The sequence below is a fragment of the Mobula birostris genome, chromosome 19 (assembly GCF_030028105.1).
Source record: "Mobula birostris isolate sMobBir1 chromosome 19, sMobBir1.hap1, whole genome shotgun sequence".
NCBI lineage: Eukaryota > Metazoa > Chordata > Chondrichthyes > Myliobatiformes > Myliobatidae > Mobula > Mobula birostris.
In genome coordinates, this window is record NC_092388.1 from 10,392,598 (window position 1) to 10,408,887 (window position 16,290).

The following is a 16,290-nucleotide window of genomic DNA, read 5'->3' on the forward strand; positions in this document are numbered from 1 at the left end:
ACTGGGTGAGCAAATTTGCAGATAACACCAAGACTAAGGGTGTAGTAGACAGTGAGGAAGACTTTCAAGGCTTAAGGCGGGATCTGGACCAGCTGGAAAACGGGCTGGAAAATGGCAGATGGAATTTAATGCCGACAAGTGTGAGGTGTTCCACTTTGGGAGGACCAACCAGGGTAGGTGTTACATAGTGAGTGGTGGGCACTGAAGGGTGCAGTCGAAAAGAGGGATCTGGGAATTCAGATCCATAATTCTGTGAAAGTGGCATTACAGGGATATGGGATTATAAAGAAAGCTATTGATGAATTGGCCTCATAAATCAATATATTAAGTACAGGAGTTGGGATATTAATGTTGAAATTGTATAAGATATTGGTGAGGCCTAATTTGAAGTATTGTGTCTAGTTTTGGACAACTACCTAGAGGAAAGATGTAAATAAGATTGAAAGAGTACAGAGAAAATGTACCAGGACTTGACGACCTGAGCTATTGGCAAAGGTAGAATAGGTTAGAACTTTATTCCTTTGAACGTAGAAGATTGAAGGGAGATTTGATAGAGCTATACAAAATTATATGAGGTATGGATAGGGTAAATGCAAGCAGGCTTTTTCCACTGAGGTTGGGTGAGACTACAACTAGAGGTCCTCGGTTAAGGGTGAAAGGTAACATATTTAAGGGGAATATGAGGGGTAATTTCTTCACTCAGAGGAGTGGTGAGAGTCTGGAACAAGCTGCCAAGGCAAGTAGTAGATGCGTGGTGGACTTCAACATTTAAGAGAGATTTGGTTAAGTACATGGATGCGAGGGGTAAGGAGGGCTAGACAGATTAATGTTCCACCTTGGACTAGATGCGCTGAATGGCCTGTTTCTGCTCTGTGGTGTTCTATGACTCATGACTCTAAGAATGATAATAAATGAATTTTGAATTTTGGGTCAACATTTGTGCATAAGGACAATAGTACTATATGCTGTGCAATGGTATAACAGTAAAACTACCCTCAAACTGTTTTTTATGTCATTGTTCAATTTTGATGTAAACTTTAAATGTAAGATGAAAAATATGAACTGCATCTCTGTGCCATTATTAAAAACTGTTGGGCTAATAGTATCTTCCAGATCAATGGCTTCTAAAGCAACAGTGGGATTCGTAGGACTGGGCAACATGGGAAGTCCAATGGCACAGAACCTCATAAAGCATGGCTATCCTATCATTGCAACTGATGTCTTCCCAGAGTCATGCAAAGCAGTACAGGATCTGGGAGCACAGGTAACTGCACGCATGGTATATTTAATCTTTATTGTTTACTGCAACCATTGGGAGGTAAATCGTTTGAATCCTTTTGTTCTGTCACTCAGTTCCACCTGGATCAATTGTTACCTTGCTGTCGTAGATGAAAGAAGAAATCAGTCCTGGATGGATTTCTGAGAAGGGTACCAGAAGTGTTTGGACATTTGGTGTCCTCTGCTCCCTGACGTTAGGTAATCAAGGCAAATGGAGTAGATGCCTGAGGATTAGAAAGGAGTAGACTTGAGAACTTGACACTCATTTTGGCCAATTGTTAGAAATGGTAATGAAGGGTGAGGTTGTGTGTGTGTGTGTGTGTTGCTCAGGAATTTGTATTTAATTTGCTGCCACTGTGTGGAGAATGTTGCTTAGTACTTGTAGAGAATGTTGCCTCATACTTATAGAGAATGTCCTGGTACTTGTTTTGCATTTTGTTTAACTTTAATCCAGACAAGTGTGAGCTAATGGAGAAGACTGATAAAGGAAGTATGGAGGTGTTGTTTATCAAATGCCTTCAAAAAGTAATATTGTCCCATACAAAATATTGCGTAATTCCCATATCGAAGGCCGAAGGAATTAAGGGAGCATGTATTAGAAATTAATTTAAACTTTTTAGAGTGAATATTTTTGAATGTCACCAACACTGAGCCTCTGAGGACAGCTGCCAATGCGACCTGCACCTTGGTCATCTCTGAGGCCGAAGTATGCAGATGTTTCCAACAAGTGGACAGCCGCAAGGCTGCGGGACTGGATGGCATCCCAGACGGGTACTTGGATGTGCGCGGCACGACTGACTAATGTGTTTGCAGACATTTGGAATCTCTCCCTTTCCCAGTGTAGAGTGCCCTCCTGCTTCAAAACATCCACAATTGTTCCTGTACCTAAAAAGACCAAGGTAACATGTCTGAACAACTGACGTCCTGTCGCACTCACCTCAATAATAAACAAATGTTTTGAGAGGCTGGTCAAGGACTACATCTGCAGCATGCTACCATCCACACTGGACGCTCAACAGTTCACCTACCAACATGACCGATGCAATAGCCACAGCTCTACACACCGTTCTTACACACCTGGAGAAGAGGGATGCTTCTGTGAGAATGCTATTCTTGGAATACAGTTCAGCATTCAACTCCATAATTTCCTCCAGGCTTAACAAGAAGCTCAGACACCTTGACCTTCACCTTGCCTTGTGCAGCTGGATCCTGGACTTCCTGTCAGATTGCTGGCAGGTGGTAAGAGTGGGCTCCTTCACCTCTGCCACTCAACACAGGAGCACCCCCAGGGCTGTCTCCTAAGCACCCTCCTTTACTCTCTGTACACCCATGACTGTGTCGCCACCCATAACTCCAATGTGCTAATTAAATTTGCTGACTGTACTACATTGATGGGCCTTATCCCAAATAATAACAAGGCAGCTTACAGAGAAGAAGTAATCACCCTGACACAGTGGTGTCAAGAAAACAACCTGTTCCTCAATGTTGCAAAAATAAAAGAACTGGTTGTGAACTACAGGAGGAACGGAGACAGGCTCAACCCCATTGACATCAATAGCTTTAAGTTCCTCGGTATACACATCACCAAGGATCTCAAGTGGTCTGTACATACCAGCTGTGTGGTGAACGAAGCACAACAGCACCTCTTTCACCTCAGACGGTTGAAGAAGTTTGGCATGAGTCCCCAAATCCTAAGGACTTTCTACAGGAGCACAATTGAGAGCATCCTGACTGGCTGTATCACTGCCTGGTATGGGAACTGTACTTCCCTCAATCGCAGGACTCTGCAGAGAGTGGTGGAGACAGCCCAGCGCATCTGTAAATGTGGACTTCCACTATTCAGGACATTTACAAAGATAGGTGTATAAAAGGGCCCGTAGGATCACTGGGGACCCTTGTCACCCCAGCCACCATCTGTTCCAGCTGCTACCATCCGGGAAATGGTACCGCAGCATAAAAGCCAGGACCAACAGGCTCCAGGACAGCTTCTTCCACCAGGCCTTCAGACATTAATTCACGCTGACACAATTGTATTTCTATGTTATATTGACTGTCCTGTTGTACATACTATTTATTACAAATTACTATAAATTGCACATTCAGACGGAGACGTAATGTAAAGGTTTTTACTCATGTATGTGAAGGATGTAAGAAATAAAGGCAATTCAATTCAATTTTAAAATTGTTACCTCTTTATCTGCTATCCCAACAAGGATCATTTTTGACTGGTTTTGTCCACTTTTATGTGATAGATTGTGGACTCTCCAGCTGTTGTGGCTGAACGAGCTGATCGAGTTATAACCATGCTGCCCTCAAGTCCAAATGTGATTGAAGTCTACACTGGACCAAATGGCATTCTGAAGTAAGTAACAACTCTTTGCAAGTCCTGTGCTAGGACATTCTGAGGGAGATGGTGATCAGCCAGTTGTCATGTGAAGCAGTACAAGTGATGGAAGAAAGGAAAAGGGGATGAAGCTCTCCCAACTCAACATTGAGCTTCGGAGCTCAAATAACTTTATCATCAAAGTCCCCTTGTACAGCCCTGAGATTCACTCTTCCTGTGGACATTCACAGTGAGTACAATCAATGAAAAACCACACACAACAAGACAAATAACCAATGTGCAAAAGACGACAAACTATGCAAACACTTAAAAATCAATCAATAAAAAATAAGTAAGCAATAAATATCGAGGACTTGAGTTGAAGAGTCCTTGAAAATGAGTCCTTTGGTTGTGGAGCAGTTCATTGTTGGGTTGAATGAAGTTATGCCTTCTGGTTCAAGACCCTGATGGTTGATGGTTCTGTTCCTGAACCTGGTGGTGTGGGTGCTGAAGCTCAGAATCAGAATCAGGTTTATTATCACCGGCATGTGACGTGAAATTCGTTAACTTAGCAGAAGCAGTTCAATGCAATACATAATCTAGAAGAGAAAAAGAAATAAACAAGTAAATCAATTACAGTATATGTATATTGAATAGATTTTTAAAAAGTGCAAAAAAACAGAAATACTGTATATTTTTTAAAAATGTGAGGTAGTGTCCAAGGGTTCAATGTCCAATTTAGGAATTGGACAGCAGAGGGGAAGAAGCCGTTCCTGAATTGCTGAGTGTGTGCCTTCAGGCTTCTGTACCTCCTACCTGATGGTAATAGTGAGAAAAGGGTGCTGGAGGTCCTTAACAATGGACGCTGCTTTTCTCAGACATTGCTCCCTGAAGATGTCCTGGGTACTTTGTAGGCTAGTAACCAAGATGGAGCTGATTAGATTTAAAAATCCTCTGCAGCTTCTATTGGTCCTGTACAGTAGCCCCCCCCCACCCCCTTACCAGACAGAGATGCAGCCTGTACCTCCATCCTGATGGCAGCAGTGAGAAGAGAGCAGGATCTGGCTGATGGGAGTCCTTGATGCACGATGCTACTTTCCTTTAGAACCGCTCCTTGTAGCTGTGCTCAATGGTGACAAGGGCTTTACTCTGATGGACTGGGTTGTATCCATTACTTTTTGTAGGCTTTTCCATTCAAGGGCATTGGTGCTATTATACCAAGCCATGATGCAACCAGTCAGTGTACTCTCCACTGCACATCTATAGAAGTTTGTCGAAGTTTCAGATACATGCTGAATCGTTGCAAACTTCTCTGAAAGCAGGGATGCTGCCTTGCTTTCTTCATAATTGTACGTACATGCTGGGCCAGGACAGATCCTCTGGAAAAATAACGCTGATAAAATTTTAAGTTTCTGACCGTCCTTTGTAGGAGTTGAGAGCACTCAAGCCCTGCCACAGCCGTCAATGATAATTCTCTGATTCCAGTTTGTTCAGAATTGACACTTGAATGTAAGATGGCTTTCTGGAGGTCATACCTGGATCTTTTGTACTTTACTTAGTCACCAGATCTAGTAAAATCAGGAAGCAAATTTGAAACTTAGAACCTTGAAGGTTGTAATCTGAAAATCGCCGTTAGTTCCTTGTGCTAGTTGAAGGATCAGTAAATCTTAAACACAAGGGGTTCTGTAGATACTGGAAACCCAGACTAACAGACACAAATGCTGGAGGAACACAACAGGCCAGGCAACATCTATGGAGAGGAATAAACAGTTGATGTTTCAGGTTGAGACCTTTCATCAGGACTGAAGGGGAAGGAGTATAAGCTGGCTCTCCTCCTCTCCTATGAGGTTCCTTCTTCAGCCCCTTACCTTTTCCACCTACCACTTCCCAGCTTCTCACTTCATTCGCCCTCCCCCATCATCCCACCTTCGCCCTTCCCTGGCTTCACCTATCAGCCATTATCTAATGGAGAAGCAGACTCAATGCGTCAAATGGCCTAATTCTGCTCCTATGCCTTATGGTCAGATATGAAGTAAGTAATTGAGGAATGAAATGAGAAGAAGCTTCTTCACCTAATGAATGTAGAACTTGTGGAATTCACCACTGCAGATGCCTGTTGAGGCAAAATGATTAGATATATTCGAGAAGAAGTCTAATGCAGTTCTCATGCTTGAAGAGATCAAGAGATACAGGAAGAAGATAGGAGCATAGTACTGATTTTGGTTGATCAGCCATGATTATATTAAAGAGTGGAGCTACTCAAATGGTTGAATGTCTGACAGCTATTTTCCATGTATACTTCATTTGCCGAAAATTTGCCCCTTCACTTATTTGTAGTCCTTTGTAGCCTCCTAATGTGCTGTTAACAATGTGATGCCGTATCTTTATGCTTTCATCAACTTACTTGGGTATTACAGTACACAACAGACATTCAATCAGCATAGTGGTTACAATATCAGCAGCCTTGGTTCAATTCCCGTCACTGCCTGTAAGGCATTTGTACATTCTCCCCGTGACCGTGTGGAATTCCTCCGGCTGCACCAGTTTCCTCCCGCATTCTAAAATCTTACCAGTTGCTAGGGTAATTGCTGATTGTGGGGGAAAAAAAAAATTCCCGTGATTAGGCTAGGATATATATTGGCGAGATCCGATGTAGACTGGGAGATCGTTTTGCTGAGCACTCTGTCCGCCAGGGAAAGCAGGATCTCCCAGTGGCCACACATTTTAATTCCACGTCCCATTCCCATTCTGACATGTCTATCCACAGCCTCCTCTACTGTAAAGATGAAGCCACACTCAGGTTGGAGGAACAACACTTTATATTCCGTCTGGGTAGCCTCCAACCTGATGGCATGAACATTGACTTCACTAACTTCCACTAATGCCCCACCTCCCCCTCGTACCCCATCCGTTATTTATTTTTATGCACACATTCTTTCTCTCGCTCTCCTTTTTCTTCCTCTGTCCCTCTGAATATACCCCTTGCCCATCCTCTGGGTTCCCCCCCACCCCTTCTTTCTCCCTAGGCCTCCCGTCCCATGATCCTCTCATATCCCTTTTGCCAATCACCTGTCCAGCTCTTGGCTCCATCCCTCCTCCTCCTGACTTCTCCTATCATTTTAGATCTCCCCCTCCCCCTCCCACTTTCAAATCTCTTGCTAGCTCTTCCTTCAGTTAGTCCTGACGAAGGGTCTCGGCCCGAAACGTCGACTGTACCTCTTCCTAGAGATGCTGCGTTCACCAGCACTTTTGATGTGTCTTGCTTAAAATAGGGAGTTGCTGGGCGGTATGGCTCAAAAGAGCCAGAATGGCCTATTCCACACTGCCATTCTTAAATAAGTAAATAAACAGTCACAGCCATTATTCTTGTGCAAAGTGTGAATCCAACCAGAGGACTGTTTTTCACCTTGATGCCCATTAACAAGGTTTAATCAGGGCTTCTTCTGTCTCTTTCCCCAGTCAGCTTCCCAGCTCTTTACTTCATCCCTCCCCCACCAGGTTTCACCTATCGCCTGGTGTTTCTCTCACCCCTCCCTCTACCTTTTAAATCTACTCCTCAGCTTTTTAAATTTATTCCCCAGTCCTGTCGAAGGGTTTTGGCCTGAAATGTTTACTGTTGATGCTGCCTGGCCTGCTGAGCTCCTCCAGCATTTTGTGTGTGTAGCTCGGGTTTCCAGCGTCTGCAGATTTTCTCTTGTTTGCGATTTGTGAATACGTTAATTTGGTTTTACTTGTGTAAGCTTCTATTGTTTTCAAAGGACTTGTAAACATTTGAAATCTCTTCGGTAATCAGGGTAGGAAGATAATGGACTGCATTTGGTTTCGTTTCACGTGGTCTGCTCACTTTAATATTCCAGGACGTTGTTATAAATAATAATTGTTGGCCGAGGGCAATGGATGCCATTCAGTCTAAAAACGTATACTGGATACTGTGCAAAGAGGCACAGATGTCTTGGGTCCTATATCACCAGGTTTAGGAACAGTTATTACCCCTCAACCATCAGGCTCCCAAGCCAGCGTGCTCTCGGTCTCTTCCCCCCCCCTCCCCCAATTTACCTTTCTTTGTGTGTAGATTTTCATTGATTCTATTGTATTTCTTTGTTCAGCTATGAATACCTACAAGGAAATGAGTCTCAGTAATATAATTTAGTGGCATATACTTTGATAATAGATTTACTTTGAACTTTTGAACTGTAAGTCTGCAGATCTCTACTATTTCACAGAACTTTAGTTTGGTTATGTCTTTTGCTTTGATTGTATAACTTTGGATAGCTGTCTTTTCGGAATGGATCTTTATTGACAACTGTATGGAATGAGGTTATAATTCAATCCTTTAATGATGGAGCAGGGTCAGTGAATGCTCATTGTCTTCCTCAGCAGCTCCAGGCCTGGCGTTTTACACTGCAGGTTGATCAGTGCATGTCTGTGTCCAGTTCTATAGCTTGCAGAGAGAGTGAAATCACAAAAAGTGCATTTTGATGTGTCATAGATTTCATAGAACACTACAGCACAGCACAGGCCTTTCAGATGATGTGCTGGCCTTTGAATCTAGCCTAAGATCAATCTAACCTTTCCCTCCTACTTAGCTCTTCATTTTTCTATCATCCATGCACCTATCTAAGATTTTCTTAAATGTCCCAAATGTATCTGCCTCTACCATCACCCATGGCAGGGTGTTTCTTAAAAAAAATTGCATCGCTAAGTTTGACATGTGAAATAGTTTCCATTATCTGAAGCATAAACCATTTAGAAAACATGGCAGTCATGCAAGAGTTGTAAGCAATGGTTTAATTGTGTGTTGTTCAGGTCACCACTTCATGGGACAAATGTGGTTGCATTGGAGAGGGTGCACAGGAGACTTATGAGATGTTGCCAGCACTGGACAATTATATCCACGAGGAAAGATTGGATGGACTTGTGTTGTTTTCATGGGGTAGTGTTTCCTCAACTGAAGTATGTAAAATTGTGAGAGACTGAGGTCTCCGTAAGTCAGAGTTGACCATACATATTGCGTCAAAGCTGCCTAGATATGCAAGCCAGGGCAGTAAAATATAGAGAGTGAGCTATTGCCCGTGCAGCAGGCTCCCCCTCTCCCATGCATCTCGTGAACCCAAAGGAACGGCAAAGACCAGTACAGTTTAGTACCAGCAGCATCGCAGGAGTTGTCAGTCAGCACTGAATTCAAAGTAGGACTGCCTGAGGGACTCCAGCCCCGGATTTTTCCCTCGAGGGGTTTACTCCCAAAGTCTTCCCCATGAGTGGGTATAGGTCTGAGGTGGGCTGCCAACCATGGCCAATGAGCCTCATCTGCCCGAAGCGACCGGTCTTAAGGTGCCAGTAACCTGCCTTTTCTCCTTCTCCAGTCAGTAGAAACAGTTCCACCGGGCTTAGTAGCTGAGCCACAGGTGAAAGCCAGGAGCTGGGCTTGGTTGTCAGAGGCTATTTGAGGCGCACACCATTGGGAGCATTTAATAGGTAGTGAGAGCTTGTCTCCATAACCATCCCCAGCTAGAACAACCTTAAGGAACCTGTGAGGGACTAAATAATAACAAATAGGAAGAATTTCCCTTCTCTGAGGGGTCAAGAACCAGAGATGTAGTTTTAAAGTAACTGCAGAAGAATTGGAAGAGACACAAGAATTTTTATCCACCCTGAGGATAGTGGTGTTCTGGAACTTGTTGTCTGTAAGTTTAGAGGAAGCTGAGGTGATTGTAGTTTAAAATATGTCCTTTTTTTGAGTGGAACAGGTGCAATGGATCAAATGGTCTCAAATGTACATTTTTATAGTCTATTTTAATGATTTTTGTGTAGTATTTTGTTTCTCGAGAAATACGCAAACATTGCACATTTCGGTCTTGAGCTCAAATGCTATTATTATTTTGACACTGTGAGACACAAAATTGGGTTTGCAAACTGTTGTATACTATTCAGCCATCTCTTCGATTCATAGCCCATGCTCCATACTGAAAGAATGTGTAATACAGGCATGGCGGATCATTTGACAGCATTTCATATGTTCCACAAAAGGAGGAGTACAGTGTTAAAGAGTTTTGCATTTAGCCCCTGGGTCCAGATTATAATCTTTCAATCTGGATCTAGGGATCAAATGCTCAACTTCGTACTATTCGTAAAAATGCGCACAATATAATGATATTAATTGATTAGCTCAATTTAAAAGGATTCTGGGCATAAATTCTATTGCATATAATAAACACAAAATATTCTGCAGCTGCTGGAGATCAAGGGTAGCACACACAAAATGCTGGATGAGCTCAGCATGTGAGGCAGCATTTATGAAAATCTGAACCAGAGATGTAGTTTTAAAGTAATTGCAGAAGAATTGGAAGAGACGCAAGAATTTTTATCCACCCTGAGGATAGCGGTGTTCCGAAACTTGATGTCTGTAAGGGTAGAGGAAGCTGAGGTGATTATAGTTTAAAATACGTCCTTTTTTTGAGTGGAACAGGTGCAGTGGATCAAATGCAAATCACTTTTATTTGACAGGAAAAAGAGGGGCTGTCTGATTTTTCAGTATTAATTATGGAATTGCATATTATGTGGCAACTTGTTATTTGTTAATTGGATTGCAAGGCAATGGTTAAAGTACTGCTGACACTGTTATTTTTTTTAACCAAACATGTTAAGTTTCCTTAAAATAAGTAAGCTAGAGAGGGTAAAGGTTTAGCAGGGGCCTTGTCCATATTTCAGTCCTCATCCCTCACCAGAAAGTGTCCAGTACTCTGATCTTCACTGGAGCTTATTGGTAAATATGCAGATGGTGTCAGTGATAATCTTCCTTTTGGCCATGGTAAAAGCAGAGTGAAAATTCAGTTTTGTTTTCTATGATTTAGCCACTAAGTTGATTTTGTTTTCATATCACATAGAGTACAGCATTTTTTTTTTACAGAACTAGACCATGAAAGAGTTAGAAGCAGAGTTAGGCCATTTGGCCCATCGAGTGCTCTGCCATTCCATCATGGCTGTTTTGTTCTCCCCCTCAACCCCATTCTCCTGCCTTCTCCCCATGACTTTTGATGCCCCTTATTAATCAAGAGCCTACCAACCTCTGCTTTAATTATGCCCAATGGCTTTATTTATTTATTGATTGATTGATTTATTGAGATACAATGTGGAGTAGGCCATTCTAGTCCTTCAAGCCACGCCTCCCAGCAACCTATCAATTTAACCCTAGCCTAACCACAGAATAATTTACAACGACCAGTTAACCTACCAACTGGTATGTCTTTGGACTGGGAGGAAACTGGAGCACCCGGAGGAAACCCACGTGGTCACGGGGAGAACGTACAAACTCCTTCCAGACAGCGTCAGGAATTGAACCCTGGTCACGTGTACTGTAAAGCGTTGTGCTGACCACTACACTACCATGCTTCCCTGTGGCTGAGTGGCAAATGTTTTAAAGGTATTCTTTGTCTTGAACTAATCTGGTATTTCTTCATAGGAAAGTCAAGAAAGGATCACTGCTCATTGATTCGAGCACCATTGATCCTTCAGTTTCTCAGGAAATGGCCAAGGCAGCAGAAAAGACTGGAGCACTGTTCATGGATGCGCCTGTATCAGGAGGTATGCATCCTTAAGGTGACAATTGCATAAAGGAAATGCCTGCAAGAAAGCTGTCTGTCATTGAGGTACAGTGTGCTTAACTTCCTGATGGCTGTAAAATCTTATTGATCAGAGCAGAAACCAGGGCCTCAATTTTATTTTGCAACATAAATTTAATATATGCTTGGACAGCAGGTTAGGTAGGTATATCCTCCTGGTTACATGGTTTAAACACTTCAATAACCAAGAATTTGCATGAAAGACAATAAAGTTAAAGGTCAGTTGACAAAATGACTGGACTTGTAAAGGATCATAACGCAATACTACCCTGGAGATGGGATTCAAATCAAAATTACATATAGGGTAAAGGTAGTATTGTAATTTGAATGCAGTGACAAAGTTATGTTGGCACAAAATGCATGCAATTGCAAATCCTAAATAACACCAGCAGATTCACAATAGGTGGGGAGGTATACTGCTATATAAATGCAGACCATGACTTCAGGCTCAATGATTTACAGAGGGAAAAAAAATCAAATTTTGATTTGATTATATAGGTTTGTTGAATTTTTGTCAGAAAGCCATGACTGTTCACAAACACATGAGATTCTGCAGATGCTGGAAATCAACAGTAACACATCATTACTGGAGGAACACAGCGGATCAGGCAGCATCTATGGAAAGGATTAAGTAGCAAAGTTTCAGGCCAAGACCCTTTATCAGGCCTTGATGGAGAGTCTCAGTCTGAAACATCAGCTCTTTATTCCTCTCCGTAAGTACTTCATGGTGGTTTATGGTTCTATGAATGAATTTTTTTTATATATATTCCCATTCCCAAGTACTTAATTTTTAGTCTTTACCAGTTTTGAATGCCCCGGCTATATTAATGCCGGAATCTGCCCTGGAGAACATTCTAACTGGCTGCATCACCATCTGGTATAGGGGTGGGGGTACTGCACAGGATTGAGATGAGCTGCAGAAAGTTGTTAACTCAGTCAGCTCCATCATGGACACTAGCCATCTCAGCATCCAGGACATCTTCAAGGAGAGATGCCTTAAAAAAGGTGGCATCCATCATTAAGGACCCCTGTCACCCAGGACATGCTCTCTTCTCACTGCTACCTTCAAAGAGGAGGTACAAGAGTTTGAAGATGCACACTCAGAGATTCAGCAACAGCTTCTGCTCTGCCATCAGATTTCTGAATGGACGTTGAACCCATGAACGCTGCCTCACTAGTTTTTCTTTTTTTCTCTCTCTTTTGCCCGAACATTTAATTTAACTTTAAAAAATATATGCTTGTAACTTACTGTTTATTATTATGTATCGCATTGTACAGGTGTCCCTGCTTTTTGAATGTTCGCTTTACGAAACCTCACTGTTACGAAAGATCTACATTAGTTCCCTGTTTTCGTTAACAGAAGGTGTTTTTACTGTTATGACAAAAGGCAGCGCACTAAAAAGCAGAGCATGAAAAAAGCGGCGCGCGGAAAAAAGCAGCGTGCGCCCCGAGCAGCTGCTCCTCCCCGGATTTGGAACGGCATTCTAGCCGGCATTGCTTAAACACGTGCCTGTGAGCAGCCGTTTGCAAGATGAGTTCTAGGGTATCAGAAAAGCCTAAAAGAACTCATAAGGGTGTTACACTTAGCATAAAACTAGACATAATTCAGCGTTTGGATCATGGTGAACGAAGTAAGGACAAAGTGAGTTTGGCTTGTGGAAGTTGATGAAGATGATGTTGAAGAGGTTTTGGCATCCCATGACCAAGAACTGATAGATGAAGAGCTGATGCAATTGGAAGAGGAAAGGATAACAATCGAAATCAAATGCAGTAGCGAACAGACCAAAAGTGAAGTCGTCCAGGAACTGAACGTGAAGCAACTGCGTGAGATTTTTGCTGCAATGATGAAGTACGACTTTAATTTTGAAAGGGTATGTCGGTTTAGGGCAAGATGGTTTGAGTGCTTACAAAGAACTGTATGATAGAAAAATGTGCGAGGCTAGCAGTCAAGCAAGCCTTCCACAGCAGACGATGAACCTCGACCTTCGACATTGAGGCAGGCAGACATAGATAAAGATGACCTGCCTGCCCTGTTCGATGATGAGATGACACCCCAGTGTCCCACCACCCCAACCCCCGGGCCGTGGACAGATACCGATCCGCAGAGAATGCAGCGGTAGCCAGGATGCACCCAGCACACCTTTTAAGAAAAAAGCTGAAAAAAAAACAAGCTAATTAATTAGGTGCCGCCTACCATGTAAATGTCGGCCTAGATCAGAGGCGACGCAATGGGCAATCGCCTCTGATCCGGGCCGACAATTTCGTGCCGGGCGGTACCTAAATAATTAGCTTGTTTATCTCGGCTTTTTTCTTAAAGATGTGCTGGGTGCTTCCCGGCTACCGTTGCATCCTTCGTGGATGGTACCAGTCGGTGGCCTGGAGGGTGGTGACCACTGAACCACCCCAACCTCTGACTCAGCCTAACACACCATCATCAGTGTGCTCTGTGCTGTCTTCCCGATTCCGGTAAGTGATACTACACTGTACATACATTATTTCTACTTTATATCGGCTGTGTATTTTTAGGTGTTATTTGGTATGATTTGGCAGCTTCATAGCTTAAAGGTTACCGGAGAGCACTTGAACCGTGTTTTTGCTGAGAGCGCTTGCGTGAGATTTTCGCTACGGAGAACAGTGCGGGCAACGATTGTAGAGAAGTATTTCTACTTTATATAGGCTGTGTATTTATCATATTCCTGCTTTTTCTATATGTACTGTTATTTTAAGTTTTATGTGTTATTTGGCATGATTTGGTAGGTTATTTTTGGGTCTGCGAACGCTCACAAATTTTTCCCATGTAAATAAATGGTAATTTCTTCTTTGCTTTACGACCTTCCTGCTTACCAACACTTTCATAAGAACACTCTACCTTCGGATGGCGGGGGAAACCTGTACTGTTGATACATAACAACAAATTTCATGACTCATGCCGGTGATATTAAACCTGATTCTGATGTCCATGGAGACCAAGTCACGGCACTGTTGTGATGAATTGATCTATATGAACAGCTTGAAGTAGGGTATCAGTTATTTATCTGTACAGAAATGGGAAGAGTAGCTTAAGATTGAAATTGGGTTCGCGAGCTGATTCTAGACAGATGTTTCCCTCAAGGTAGGCTCATCCAGAAGCTTAAGATGCATTAGTGACTTGGCCATTTGGATTCAGAATCGTCTTGCTTGTTGAAGAGGTATTCCCAACCTGGCATCTGTGGCATAAAAAGGGTTGGGAAATCCCGCCATAGAAGGACGAGGGTGGTGGTGGAATGGTGTTATTCTGGCTGGAGGTCCGTAACTAGAGGTGTTCTGCTGGGATCGATGGTAGAACCTCTGCTGTTTGTCGTGTACAGGTTTCCCCTGCCATCCGAAGGTAGAGCGTTCCTATGAAAGGGTCTGTAAGCCGAAATGTTGTAAAGCGAAGAAGCAATTGCCATTTATTTATATGGGAAAATTTTGTGAGCGTTCGCAGACCCAAAAATAACCTATTTGGCATGATTTGATAACACATAAAACCTAAAATAACAGTAACATATAGTAAAAGCAGGAATGATATGATAAATACACAGCCTATATAAAGTAGAAATAATGTATGTACAGTGTAGTATCACTTACCAGAATTGGGAAGATAGTTTGCCGAGCACACAGATGATGGTGTGTTAGACTGAGTCGTCGCAGGTTGGGTGGTGCAGTGGCCCCCACCCTCCAGGCCGCCAAGCGATACATTGCCATGAAGCATTCAGGAACGCAGTGGTAGCCGGGAGGCACCCAGCACATCTTTAAGAAAAAAGCCGAAATAAACAAGCTAATTAATTAGGTGCTGTCTGACACGTAATTGTCGGCCCAGATCAGTGCCGATTTCCGATTGTGTCTTCTCTGATCTGGGCCGACAATTATGTGTCGGCAGCACCTAATTAATTAGCATGTTTATTTCGGCTTTTTCTTAAAGATGTGCTGTGTGCATCCCAGCTACCATTGCACTTTCCGCGAATTGGTATCTGTCCGCGGCCTGGGGGTTGGGGTGGTGGGACACTGGGGTGTGATCTCGTCGCCTGTGTCCATTAGAGCAGGCAGCTCATCTTCTCCTATGACTCAACCAACACACATCAAAGTTGCTGGTGAACGCAGCAGGCCACGCAGCATCTCTAGGAAGAGGTACAGTCAACATTTCAGGCCGAGACCCTTTGTCAGGACTAACTGAAGGAAGAGCTAGTAAGAGATTTGAAAGGGGGAGGGGGAGATCCAAAATGATAGGAGAAGACAGGAGGGGGAGGGATGGAGCCAAGAGCTGGACAGGTGATTGGCAAAGGGGATACGAGAGGATCATGGGACAGGAGGCCCAGGGAGAAAGACAAAGGGGGGGGGGAACCCAGAGGATGGACAAGGGGTATAGTCAGAGGGACAGAGGGAGAAAAAGGAGAGTGAGAGAAAGAATGTGTGTATATAAATAAATAACAGATGGGGTACGAGGGGGAGGTGGGGCATTAGTGGAAGTTAGAGAAGTTGATGTTCATGCCATCAGGTTGGAGGCTACCCAGAAGGAATATAAGGTGTTGTACCTCCAACCTGAGTGTGGATGGAATATGACTGCCCGCCTCGATATCGAAGGTCAAGGTTCCTCATCTGCTGTGGCTGTTGTGGAAGGCTTGCTTGACTGCTGAGTCTCACGCATTTTTCTATCACACGGTTCTTTAATAAGGACTCAAACCATCCTGCAAATATCTCCTAAACCAACGTACACTTTCAAAATTAAAGTCGTACTTTATCATTACTCATTCGGTTTCGATTGTTATCCTTTTTTCTATCAATTGCATCAGCTCTTCATCTGTCAGTTCTTGGTGATGGGATGCCAAAACCTCTTCAACATCATGTTCGTCAGCTTCCACAAGCCAAACTCTCGTTGTCCTTGCTTCGTTCACTATGATCAAAACACTTAATTATGTCTAGCTTTACTGTAAGTGTAACACCCTTACGAGCTCTCCCAGACTTTTCTGATACCATAGAACTCATCTTGCAAACGGCTGCTCACAGGCACGTATTAAAGCAAAGCAGTTCCCAATCCGGGGGAGAGCGGCT

The 16,290-nt window shown here is 43.2% G+C and overlaps 1 protein-coding gene across 1 annotated transcript in view; it reads left to right on the forward strand.

Moving 5' to 3' along the window:
• Nucleotides 1–16,290, forward strand: part of LOC140212299 (3-hydroxyisobutyrate dehydrogenase, mitochondrial-like) — a 151,326-nt gene that overhangs the window by 19,167 nt on the left and 115,869 nt on the right. The window contains exons 2-4 of the mRNA XM_072283003.1: nucleotides 1,104–1,264; nucleotides 3,531–3,640; nucleotides 11,061–11,182. Of these exons, the coding sequence (XP_072139104.1) occupies nucleotides 1,104–1,264; nucleotides 3,531–3,640; nucleotides 11,061–11,182 (393 nt within the window). The remainder of the gene's footprint in view (nucleotides 1–1,103; nucleotides 1,265–3,530; nucleotides 3,641–11,060; nucleotides 11,183–16,290) is intronic.